Source organism: Dendrobates tinctorius, unplaced genomic scaffold (assembly GCF_039654945.1).
Source record: "Dendrobates tinctorius isolate UK_male_01 unplaced genomic scaffold, ASM3965494v1 ptg000120l, whole genome shotgun sequence".
Classification (NCBI taxonomy): Eukaryota; Metazoa; Chordata; class Amphibia; order Anura; family Dendrobatidae; genus Dendrobates; species Dendrobates tinctorius.
Window position 1 is genome coordinate 31,541,155 of NW_027361788.1, and position 12,860 is coordinate 31,554,014.

At 41.4% G+C, this 12,860-nt stretch overlaps 1 protein-coding gene across 1 annotated transcript in view; it reads left to right on the plus strand.

Moving 5' to 3' along the window:
- Positions 1-4,496, plus strand: part of CCDC187 (coiled-coil domain containing 187) — a 186,210-nt gene extending 181,714 nt beyond the window's left edge. The window contains exons 30-31 of the mRNA XM_073541044.1: positions 3,609-3,776; positions 4,090-4,496. Of these exons, the coding sequence (XP_073397145.1) occupies positions 3,609-3,776; positions 4,090-4,098 (177 nt within the window). The 3' untranslated portion in view covers positions 4,099-4,496. The remainder of the gene's footprint in view (positions 1-3,608; positions 3,777-4,089) is intronic.
- The last annotated feature ends 8,364 nt before the right edge of the window (positions 4,497-12,860 follow it).

Genomic DNA, 12,860 nt, shown 5'->3' on the forward strand with positions numbered 1-12,860 from the left:
CTACACTACTAGCTGCAAGTTTTTTGTGGATAAATCTCTATCAGCTTTGCACATCTAGAGGCTGAAATTTTACCTTGGGCTCGCACTTAGTGAAATAGAATGGAGGCGTCTGTGAACAGCAAATTCCACAGATTCTCAATGGGATTTAGATCTGTCCTGTGACTGGGCCATTCACACACATGAATATGCTTTGATGTAAATCCTCCATTGAAGCTCTGGCAGGACGCTTGGGGTCCTTGTCCTGCTGGAAGGTGAAACTATGTCCCAGTCTCAAGTCTTTTGTAGCCTCTAACAGGTTTTCCTCCAGGATTGCCCTGTACTTAGCTCCATCCATCTTATCAACTCTGACTAGCTTCTCTGACCTTGCTTCAGAAAAGCCTCCCCACAGTATGATGCCACCACCATGTGAGATGGTGGGGATGATGTTTTTAGGCTGATGTGCATTGTTACTTTTCTGCCACACAAGGCATTTTGCATTTAGCCCAAAAAGTTCTACTTTGGTCTCATCTGACCACAACATCTTCTTCCACATGCTTGCTGTGTACCCTATATGACTTTTTGCAAACTGAATGTGGGTGGTCTTATGGCTTGCTTTCAAAAATGACTTTCTTCTTGCTGCTTTTCCATAAAGGCCAGATTTGTGGAATGCACAACTAATAGTTGTCCTGTAGACACATTCTTCCACCTGGGCTGTGGATCTCAGCAGCTCCTGCAGAGTGACCATGGGACTCTTTGCTGCTTCTCTAATTGGTGCTCTCCTTACTTGGGATGTCAGTTTAGCTGGACGGCCATGTCTTGGTAGGTTTGCAGTTGTTCCATACTCCTTCCATTTTTGGATGATGGATTGAACAGTGCTAATGTGAGATATTCATAGTTTGGGCTCTTTTTTTTATAACCTAATTCTGCTTTACTCTTTTCCACAACTTTATCCCTGACCTGTCTAAAGGAGGCGGAGTGCAAATACACGTGACAATTGTTAGATATATTTTTAAAATAAATAGAAATCAATGTATAATTTCCTTTCCACTTCAGATAATTTCTACTTTGTGTTTGTATATCCCATATAAAATCCCAATAAAATACATTTAAATATGTGGGTGTAACGTGAAAAAATGTGGAATATTTAATGGGGTATGAATACGTTTAAGGCACTGTATTTACATATATACTCATATACACGTGGTCAAAATTGTTGGCACCCCTCATTTAATGACAGAAAAACCCACAATGATCACAGAAATAACTTGAATCTGGCAAAAGTAATAAATCAAAAAATCTATGAAAATGAACAAATGAAAGTCAGACATTGCTTTTCAACCATGCTTCCACAGAATAAAAAATAAAACATGAAATAGGCCTGGACAGAAATGATGGCACCCTTAACTTAGTATTTTGCTGCGCAATGTTTTGAGGCAATCACTGCAATCGAACGATTCCTGTATCTGTCAATGAGACTTCTGCTCCTCTCGACAGGTATTTTGGCCCACTCCTCAAGAGCAAACTGCTCCAGTTGTCTTGCATTTGAAGGTTGCCTTTTCCAGACGGCATGTTTCAGCTCTTTCCAAAGATGCTCAATTGGATTTAGGTCAAGGCTCATAGAAGGCCACTTCAGAATAGTCCAATGTTTTCCTCTTAGCCATTCTTGGGTGTTTTTAGCAGTGTGTTTTGGGTCATTATCTTGTTGCAAGACCCATGACCTGTGACTGAGACCAAGATTTCTGACACTGGGCAGCACATTTCTCTCTAGAATCCCTTGATAGTCTTGAGATTTCATTGTACCCTGTGCCAGATGCAGCAAAGCAGTCCCAGAACATAACAGAGCCTCCTCCATGTTTCACAGTAGGGACAGCGTTCTTTTCTTTATATGCATCATTTTTCCATCTGTGAACATAGAGCTGATGTGCCTTGCCAAAAAGTTAAATTTTTTTCTCATCTGTCCATAGGACATTCTCCCAGAAGCTTTATGGCTTGTCAACATGTAGTTTGGCAAATTCCAGTCTGGCTTTTTTATGATTTTTCTTCAACAATGTTGTCCTCCTTGGTCGGCTCCCATGAAGTCCACTTTGGCTCATACAGCAATGGATGGTGCGATCTGACACTGATGTTCCTTGAGCTTGAAGTTCACCTTTAATCTGTTTAGAAGTTTTTTTGTGCTCTTTTGTTACCATTCGTATTATCCGTCTCTTTTATTTGTCATCAGTTTTCCTCCTGTGGCCACGTCCAGGGTGGTTGGCTACAGTCCCATGGAGCTTAAATTTCTGAATAATATGTGCAACTGTAGTCACAGGAACATCAAGCTGCTTGGAGATGGTCTTATAACTTTTACCTTTTAACATGTTTGTCTATAATTTTCTTTGTAATCTCCTGAGACACATCTTTCTTCGCTTCCGCTGGTCCATGTTGACTGTGACACACACCATGTCACCAAACAGCAAAGTGAGTATCTGTAGCCCTCTATACAGGCCACTCACTGATTCCAAGATTGTAGACAACCTGTGATGCTAATTAGTGGACACACCTTGATTTAACATGTCCCTTTTGTCACATTATTTTCAGGGGTACCATCATTTCGGTCCAAGCCTATTTCATGAGTTTCAGTTTTTTTTTAATTCTGTGGAAGCATGGTTGAATAGCAATGTCTGACTTTCATTTATTCATTTTCATAGATTTTTTATTTATTACTTTTGTCAGATTAAAGTTATTTTTGTGATCATTGTGGGTTTTTCTGTCGTTAAACAACGGGTACCAACAATTTTGACTACGTGTGTATACAAAAAATACACACATTAAAGGGGCTTGTGTCAGTGTGTGAAGAAAAGGTAGTGGAACGATGGAGATCCTCAGCAGCACAGAGAATTTCAGCAGGCGAGTTAGCAGATTTTGTAGCAGCCGGTGAGGGGAATTGATACAAGAAAGCACAAACTGAAACATAAATAGTGAAAAAAGCTTATTAGCAGCACAGAGGATTTCAGATAACGGTGTGACTAAAGTGACAATGTGAATTCTGTTTGGATACAGCTGGGATTTTCTGCGCTGTGATGAGACGGGTGCAGCAGCTGCTCCTGTGTGCGAGTTTTGCATACGCCGGTCCTTGGGCTTCTCCGCTCCAGGGTTATTTACCTTGCATGTTCCTGACTTGTGTATATTGGCTCAGTCTTTAAGGAAAGAGTGATATTTAGAGGCTTCTTTTCCAGATTAAAGTTACAGTATGCAAACAAATTAATTTGCTTCAGAATGTAAAAGACGACTGAGAAAAAGCGACTGAAAACACTGAGAGCCATTGTTCCTACTGATCTGGAAAGAGAAATGAAGTAGAATCTGCATATAGTCGTATTTACAGAGGGATTGTCGCTCTCAGATGTATTTTACTACATTCTCCATGAAGTAACAATGCCGGAGCACCCTTTATTGCAATTGTGTTAAATTGTGCTACAAGTGGGGGGCGTGTCTCGACACAGGCTGACACTGTCCAATCAGTGGCCAAGGTGTCACTGTGGAGACACACCTATTTGACAAGAATGGTTATCAATGTAGTGTTACATTTCCAGGAGGAATTACTGAGGAAAGGCAAAAGATTCATGTGATATTATCTTGCATCTTTTCTCCAGGCGGCCGGGAAACATCACACTTTACTGTGTGGACACAGAACTTCAGCATTAATGAACTTTATTGATGGGATGTTTGAAGATCTGATTGAGTCACTCCTAGTGATGGGGGACACGACCTTTACTGGTGCTCTTTACTGGCCTGCACCTGGACAAGTCTCTGCCTTCCAGGTATGTGTATCTTGTGGGTCACCACTGAATGCCAGTCATATAGTCGTCCTTGAATATCGCGTTTCACCTCCATCTGTGACACCATGGAGCTCTAGGCTTCAAGGAATTGTCCAGAAATATATATATATTTTTTATACCAGACACCGCACCACCTAAGTCCAATATTGGGTATTACATTCAATCACATGCGACTGAGCTGCAATACCAGACACATCCCATGGACGCGGGTGGTGCTGTTTATGAAAAATAAAATAAATTATTTTCTGTCTATTTGTTTAATCCTGGAGATCGCAAATAATTTTTCTTTTATCAGATAATCTGAAGAAAGTGGACATCCCATAAGAGAACAGGATGGAGGAGCTGTTGTTCGGACCAGTCTACATCTGATATTTCTGACTTGTGCTCTGTGTTGTGTTCGGTGATTATGCGCTTTCCTTTTTGCACCTTAATTATAATTATTGTTTATACTCTCATTTAAAGGGGTTGTGCAAGAATGGAAAAACTTGGCTGTTTTCTTACAAAAACAGTTCCATCCCTGACTACTGGTTATGTCTGGTATTGCAGCTCAGCCTCATTGGAGCCGAGATGCAGTACCAGGCATAACCCATGGACAGTTATGGTCATTTGCTTTTAATTGATTTTATATTTGAGTTTGTTACAATTTTTATTTCTTGTGTTTTGTACACTTTTGCATTTTAATAAACAAATTTTTCTAATTTTTCTCATATGTTGTTGATTTGTAATGAGAACGTTACATTCGTTGTGACAACAAAAAAGACATCACAATGTTTTACTATAACATGAATAGCAAAAAATACTACATCCGTAATTATTTACAGCAAAGCTGTTACCTGGGTGCTCCATTGGGGGGCGCTGTCACCAGGACCATCATCTGTGTCATATAGTATGATACCATTTTCTCTGGGAACTTCAGTTTTTTGGTTTCTGGTGGAAAAGAGTTGGGGTATTTATTTTTTGCAAACATGGAAAGGTGCATAAAATAGTCTAGAATGACAACCCGCTGGACTCTGGAGGGCCTCGACTGCAACCGGCTGGACTCTGTGGGGCCATGACGGCAACCCACTGGACTCTGGCGGGCCGTGACGGCAACCCGCTGGACTCTGGGGGGCTGTGACGGCCTCCCGCTGGTCTAAGGAACCCCTTGATAGTTGGGACCATGGCACTGAACCAATGGCCTCCAGGGATGGAGGCTTTAGATACCATATGGGAGAACTCTGGGTTCGCAGTCTGTATGATCTCTGTATATAATATCCTTTCTGTCCTCATTTTGGAATCTTCTGACAATTGTTGTACATAATCGCTTCCCCCTCCAGAGAGGCCCCACTATCCACACCTAGAGGATTAGGATGGCGTTTATTGGATCAGCTATGACAACCCTTTTATGTCACCAAATTTACACCCATCCAAACGGTCTGAAGGCTTCAATAGAATGACCCCACACTTTCCCCTAAGCAATCCCATCAAACAGCAACTACTAAGCAGAGATCTGAGGCCGCTTCCAGCCTACGGGGGCTTCACTGTGGAGATTACAGGTCTGGTCCCCTCCTTGACTTTGCTTTGACTAGTAGAAAATCTCTGATCGATCAGTCTCGATGCACTTGGAGGGGCAGCCATGGTGGCTGGTCCACTCATCCAGGGAAATAATGGCTGATCCAGATTGGGAATAGAACAAAATTAAACAGAATTATGTTCTGCTCGAGATTCCACAGTGATTTACGTTCGGGAGATATTCCAATATATGCCTGTATATATGTTACTATGGTTCCTGGAATGTGCGAAGGCCAAAAACTGAGCTGCACCTTAATCTGGTTGACTGGGACAATGTCCTCAGAAATAAGAATACAGAATATAAATGGGAAATGTTTAAGAACATCCTTAATAGGCACTGTAAGCGGTTTATACCTTGTGGGAATAAAAGGACAAGAAATAGGAAAAACCCAATGTGGCTAAACAAAAAAGTAAGAGGGGCAATTAACAGTAAAAAGAAAGCATTTAAACTACTAAAGCAGGATAGCACCGTTGAAGCTCTAAAAAACTATAAGGAGAAAAATTCTTTATCTAAAAAAATAATTAAAGCTGCCAAATAGGAATCATAGAATCGTAGAGTTGGAAGGGACCTCCTGGGCCATCTGGTCCAACCCCCTGCTCAAAGCAGGATTCACTAAATCATCCCAGTCAGATGTCTGTCCAGCCTCTGTTTGAAGACTTCCATTGAAGGAGAACTCACCACTTCTCGTGGCAGCCTGTTCCACTCATTGATCACTCTAACTGTCAAAAAGTTTTTTCTAATATCTAATCTGTGTCTCCTCCCATTCAGTTTCATCCCATTGCTTCTAGTCTTTCCTTGTGCAAATGAGAATAAAGATGATCCTTCTACAATGAAACAGCCCTTTAGATATTTGTAGACAGCTATTAAGTCTCCTCTCAGCCTTCTCTTTTGCAAACTAAACATTCCCGAATCCTGCAACCTTTCCTCATAAGACAGGGATTGCAGACCGGTCACCATTCTGGTCGCTCTTTTCTGAACTTGCTCCAGTTTGTTGATGTCTTTTTTAAAATGTGGTGCCCAAAACTGGACACAATATTCCAGATGAGGTCTGACCAAAGAGGAGTAGGGGGAAATAATGACTTCACGTGATCTAGACTGTATGCTTCTGTTAATACATCCTAGAATTGCATTTGCCTTTTTTGCTGCTGCATCACACTGTTGACTCATATTCAGTCTGTGATCTATTAGTATACCCAAGTCTTTTTCACATGTGCTGTTGCTTAGCCCTATTCCTCCCATTCTGTATATCCTTTTTTTTTTCATTTTTATTGCCCAGATGTAGTACTTTGCATTTTTCCCTGTTAAAAACCATTCTGTTAGTTGCTGCCCACTGCTCCAGTTTATTTATATCTCTTTGAATCCTCTCTCTCTTCTCTAGTATTAGCGATCCCTCCTAGCTTTGTGTCATCAGCAAATTTAATCAGTTTACCCTCAATTCCTTCATCTAAATCGTTGATAAATATGTTGAACAATACAGGGCCCAGGACAGAGCCCTGTGGTACCCCACTTGAGACATTCTTCCAACTGGATGTGCAGCCATTTATGGGTCCGATCACTAAGCCAGTTATGAATCCACCTAACAGTTGCCTTGTCCATTCCATACTTAGTCATTTTTTCAATAAGGATTGTATGAGATACTTTGTCAAATGCTTTGCTGAAGTCAAGATATACTATATCTACAGCATTTCCTTAATCCACCCAATCAGTGATTCCGTCATAGAAGGAAATTAAGTTAGTCTGACATGACTTATTAGTTACAAACCCATGCTGACTGTTTAATCACTTCATTTTTATCCAGGTACTGACATACATGTTTAATAATTTGTTCAAAGATCTTTCCTGGTATAGAAGTCAGACTCACCGGCCTATAGTTGCCTGGGTCCACCTTCTTCCCCTTTTTGAAGATAGGAACAACATTTGCTCTTCTCTAGTCTTCTGGGACTTCTCCTGTTCTCCAAGAATTTTCAAAGATTATGGAGAGGGGTTCAAAATTTCTTCTGCTATCTCCTTCAGTACTCTGGGGTGTAATTCATCTGGACCTGGAGACTTGAATTCATTTAGGTTAGCTAAGTGTTTCCTCACTATCTTTCTGTTTATAGATATCCTGGATTCTTCTATTCCCTTAATAGGACAGTGAAGAACAGTTGATATTACACTTCCTTTCTGAGAGAAAACAGATGCAAAATAGGAATTTAAAAGTTCAGCCTTCTCAACATCCTGTCTTACCATTTCATCATTTTCATCCTGTAAAAATCCTATAGCATCTTTTACTTTTCTTTTACTTTTGACATATCACCAAAATCCTTTATTATTGCTTTTGACATCTCTTGCAAGCCTCAATTCATTGTCAGCTTTAGCTAATCCGATTTGTGCCCTGCAGGTAGCATTATTTTCTTCTTTAGATATGCCTCCCTCTTTCCATTTTATAAACATTTTTTTCTTCCTTTTTAGCATGTGCTTAAGTTCTGTGTTCATCCATCCTGGTTTCCTTAAATGCTTCCTATTCTTCCCTCTTTTCGGAATTGTTAAAAATTGTGCTTTGAGAATTTCATTTTTCAAGATTTCCCATCCTTCCTGGACATTTTTGTCTTTAAGGATATCCAGCCATTGGATCCCTCCAATTCTCTTTCTGAATCCCTTAAAATCTGCCTTTCTGAAATCTAACCTTGACGTCTGAGTCTTCACAGGTCTTCCTCCTCTAGTTATCCAAAATTCTAAAATAGCATGGTCGCTACCTCCTAGGGTCCCAGCCACTTTTACCTCCTCAACCATTTCCTCCCTGTTTATAAGGATTAGATCCAAGGCAGCAGTTCCCCTTGTTTTCTCCCCTACCTTTTGGAAGATAAAGTTGTCAGCAAGAGAGGATAAGAATTTCCTTGACCTGTTTTGCCTGAGAGAGATTCCCAACGAATGTCTGGATAGTTGAAATCTCCCATGACAACTGTCATATTTTTTGGAGAACTTGGCCATTTGATGCATAAAGAGTTCATCCATATCTTCAGCTTGCACAGGCGGCCTGTAGTAAATGCCTACAATGGAGTCCTTTCCATTGTTCTGTCCTTGTATTCTTACCCAAACAGTTTCCACAGAACTCCCAGTCTCTGAAGCTTCAATCTCTGTGCAGATATACGCGTTTCTAACATACAATGCGACACCCCCTCCTCGTTTATCAAGTCTGTTTCTTGCAAATAAGTTGTATCCTTCTAGTCTTGTATTCCAATCATGTGTATTGTCCCACCAAGTTTCAGTGATTCCAATGACATCATATTTCTTTTCCTGTGTTAGTAGTTCCAATTCTCCTTGTTTGTTGCCCATGCTTTGTGCATTAGTATAGAAACATTTTAGTCTGTGATTGGTTTCTCTTTCTCCAATATTTTTATTATTTAGATTCTTTTGTTTTTGTTCTTCCTTTCCACTTCTAATAGCAGAGGTCTCAATAGCATTTGTCAGGTGTATGGCTTTTTCTGGCCTTTTGCTTCCCTTCCCATGTTGTTCTAGTTTAAAGCTCTCCTTACAAGTGTAGCAAGGCGACTTCCAAATATATGTTTTCCAGTCTTCGTAAGGTGCACCCCATCTCTAGCAAGTAGTCCTTCGTATAGGTAATTCACTCCGTGATCCAGAAATCCAAATCTTTGCTGACGGCACCATCGACGTAGCCAGTTCACCTGCAGAATCTTATTCCACCTCCTTGTTCCATGGCCATCCACTGGGAGGATGGAAGAGAAGACCACCTGCGCTCCCAGTTCTTTCACTTTCTTGCCTAAGTTTTCAAAGTCTCTGCAGATGGTTTCCAGGTCGTTTCTTGCGGTGTCATTTGTCCCCACATGTATTAGCAGGAATGGGTAGTCATCTGTAGGTCTGAAGAGTCCTGATATCCTGTCAGACACATCTTTAATTTTTGCACCTGGAAGACAGCACATTTCTCTTGAAGTTATATCCGGTCTGCAGATAGCGGCCTCTCTTCCTCTCAACAGGGAATCCCCCATGACCACCACTCTCCGTTTCTTCTTCATAACATTTTTCTTTCTCCATCCAGGAGGATTCTGAAGCGTACAAGGTTGCTGTTTGTGGGCAAAGTCTTATCTTGATGTATTTCTTCATCGTTTTCCTGTGTGAGAGCCTGGTACTGGTTCCTGAGCAGTATGGGTGCTGACTGCCTCCCGATCCTCCTGCTTCTCTGGGTCACATGTTTCCATCCCTCTGTTTCTTCAGGTGCACTTCGAATTTATTCTCTTTCTGTAACATGTAGTGATAATTCTGCTCTGTCTAAGAACTCTTCACCTTCCTTAATGATCTTCAACATAGCTAACCTCTCTTCGAGATTTTGCAACTTTTCCTCCAACATGGACACAAGCTTGCATTTGTGGCATGTGAAGTTTGGCTTTTCCACTGGTAAGTCTGTGAACATGTAGCAAGAAATGCAGCTCACCAAATGGCTCCTGGCCTCTTCCATATTGAGATTTCTTAAACGATGAAAGATGAGCCAAAATTCGCACGCCAACAGGAGACTCTTCACTTATCCCAGAAGGCACTCAGAATATGCAAATGATCTCCTCAGGACTCTTCCCCTTGTTTTCCGATTTCCTCTTTTCAGCTGCAACGGCCAAAACCCAGTGATCGTTGAGCTCGCAGAGACTCTTCACTTATCCCAGAAGGCACTGGGAATATGCAAATGATCTCCTCAGGACTCTTCCCCTGGAAACAGAGAAGCACATTGCTAAGGAGAGTAAAACTAATCCCAAGCTGTTCTTCAACTATATCAATAGCAAAAGAATTAAAAGTGAAAGTGTAGGCCCATTAAAAAATTGTGAGGAAAGTATAGTTGTAGATGATGAGGAAAAAGCTAATATATTAAACACCTTCTTCTCCACGGTATTCACGGTGGAAAATGAAATGCTAGGTGAAATGCCGAGAGACAAAGAAAACCCTATATTAAGGGTCACCAATCTAACCCAAGAAGAGGTGCAAAACCGGCTAAATAAGATTAAAGTAGATAAATCTCTGGGTCCGGATGGCATACACCCACGAGTACTAAGAGAACTAAGTAATGTAATAGACAAGCAATTATTTCTTATATTTAGGGGCTGTATAGCGACGGGGTCTGTTCCTCAGGACTGGCGCATAGCAAATGTGGTACCAATATTCAAAAAGGGCTCTAAAAGTGAACCTGGAAATTTATAGGCCAGTAAATCTAACCTCTATTGTTGGTAAAATATTTGAAGGGTTTGTGAGGGATGTTATTCTGGATTATCTCAAAGAGAATAACTGTTTAACGCCATATCAGCATGGGTTTATGAGAAATCGCTCCTGTCAAACCAATCTAATCAGTTTTTATGAAGAGGTAAGCTATAGACTGGACCAAGGTGAGTCATTGGATGTGGTTTATCTTGATTTTTCCAAAGCATTTGATACCGTGCCACACAAGAGGTTGGTACACAAAATGAGAATGCTGGGTCTGGGGGAAAATGTGTGTAAATGGGTAACTGGCTTAGTCATAGAAAGCAGAGGGTGGTTGTAAATGGTATATTCTCTAACTGGGTCGCTGTGACCAGTGGGGTACCGCAGGAGTCGGTGTTGGGACCTATTCTCTTCAAAATATTTATTAACGATCTGGTAGAAGGTTTACACAGTAAAATATCGATATTTGCAGATGATACAAAACTAAACTATGTAAAGCAGTCAATACAAGAGAAGATAGTATTCTGTACAGATGGTTCTGGATAAGTTGGGAACTTGGGCCGAAAGGTGGCAGATGCAGTTTAACAATGATAAATGTAAGGTTATACACATGGGAAGAAGGAATCAATATCACCATTGCACACTGAACGGTAAACCACTGGGTAAATCTGACATGGAGAAGGACTTGGGGATCCTAGTTAATTTTTAACTTACCTGGAGCAGCCAGTGCCAGGCAGCGGCTGCCAAGGCAAACAGGATCATGGGGTGCATTAAAAGAGGTCTGAATACACATGATGAGAGCATTATACTGCCTCTGTACAAATCTCTGGTTAGACCGCACATGGAGTACTGTGTACAGTTTAGGGCACCAGTGCTCAGGAAGGATATAATGGAACTAGAGCTGGTACAAAGGAGGGCAACAAAATTAATAAAAGGGATGGGGGAACTACAATACCCAGAGAGATTAGCAAAATTAGGATTATTTAGTCTAGAAAAATGACTACTGAGGGGCGGTCTAATAACCATGTATAAGTATATAAGGGGACAATACAAATATCTCTCCGAGGATCTGTTTATACCAAGGAAGGTGACGGTCACAAGGGGGGCATTCTCTGCATCTGGAGGAGAGAAGGTTTTTCTACCAACATAGAAGAGTATTCTTTACTGTAAGGGCAGTGAGAATCTGGAATTCCTTGCCTGAGGAGGTGGTGATGGCGAACTCAGTCGAAGGGTTCAAGAGAGGCCTGGATGTCTTCCTGGAGCGTAACAATATTGTATCTTACAGTGATTAGGTTCTTTAGAAGGACGTAGGTCTGGGGATTTATTCTGACAGAATTTTATAGGCTGAACTGGATGGACAATAGACATTACAGCATAACAATCACATAGATCATAACAGATACCAAGAGGAAAGAGGGCCCTGCTCACAAGCTTACAGTCTATGAGGAAGGAGGTAGACACAAAAGGTGGGTGGTAACAATTGCCCTGATTATTTGGACCAGCCATAATGTTACGTGTGTAACAGTACGGACACAGAGGGCTAAAAGATGCATAAAGCATGTGGGAACATGATGCGGGGAACCTGGTTATGGTAAAATTTTTGGCTGTGCCACACAGAGATAGATTAGGTTAATGTGTTGAGGCGACAGGCCAGTGTGAATAAATGAGTTTTCAGGGAACGTTTAAAATTGTAGGGATTGGGGACTAATCGTATTGACCAGGGGAGTGCATTCCAAAGAATTGGCGCAGCACGTGTAAAGGCTTGGAGACGGGAGTGTGAGGTTCTGATTATTGAGGATGCTAACCTCAGGTCATCAGCAGAACGGAGGGCACGGGTAGGGTGGTAGACTGAAACAAGGGAGGAGATGTAGGGTGGTGCTGAGCCATGGAGGGCTTTGTGGGTGAGGGTAATAAGTTTGTACTGGATTCTGGAGTGGATGGGTAGCCAGTGTAATGACTGGCACAAGGTAGAGGCATCGGTGTAACGATAGGTGAGGAATATGATCCTGGCTGCGGCATTCAAGACAGATTGGAGAGGGCAGAGTTTGGTAAGAGGGAGACCGATTAGAAGAGTTACAATAGTCGAGACGGGAATGAATAAGAGAAACAATAAGAGTTTTTGCGGAATCAAAAGTAAGAAAAGGTCGAATTCTAGAAATGTTTTTGAGGTGCAGATAACAAGAGCGAGCCAGTGATCGGATGTGGGGGCGAATGAAAGTTCGGAGTCAAGTATGACCCCAAGACAGCGGGCATATTGCTGGGGGAGTAATAGTGGAACCACACACAGAAATGACCTTTTGTGGCTTACCCTCCTTGTGGAGTGTGTCAATGACTAT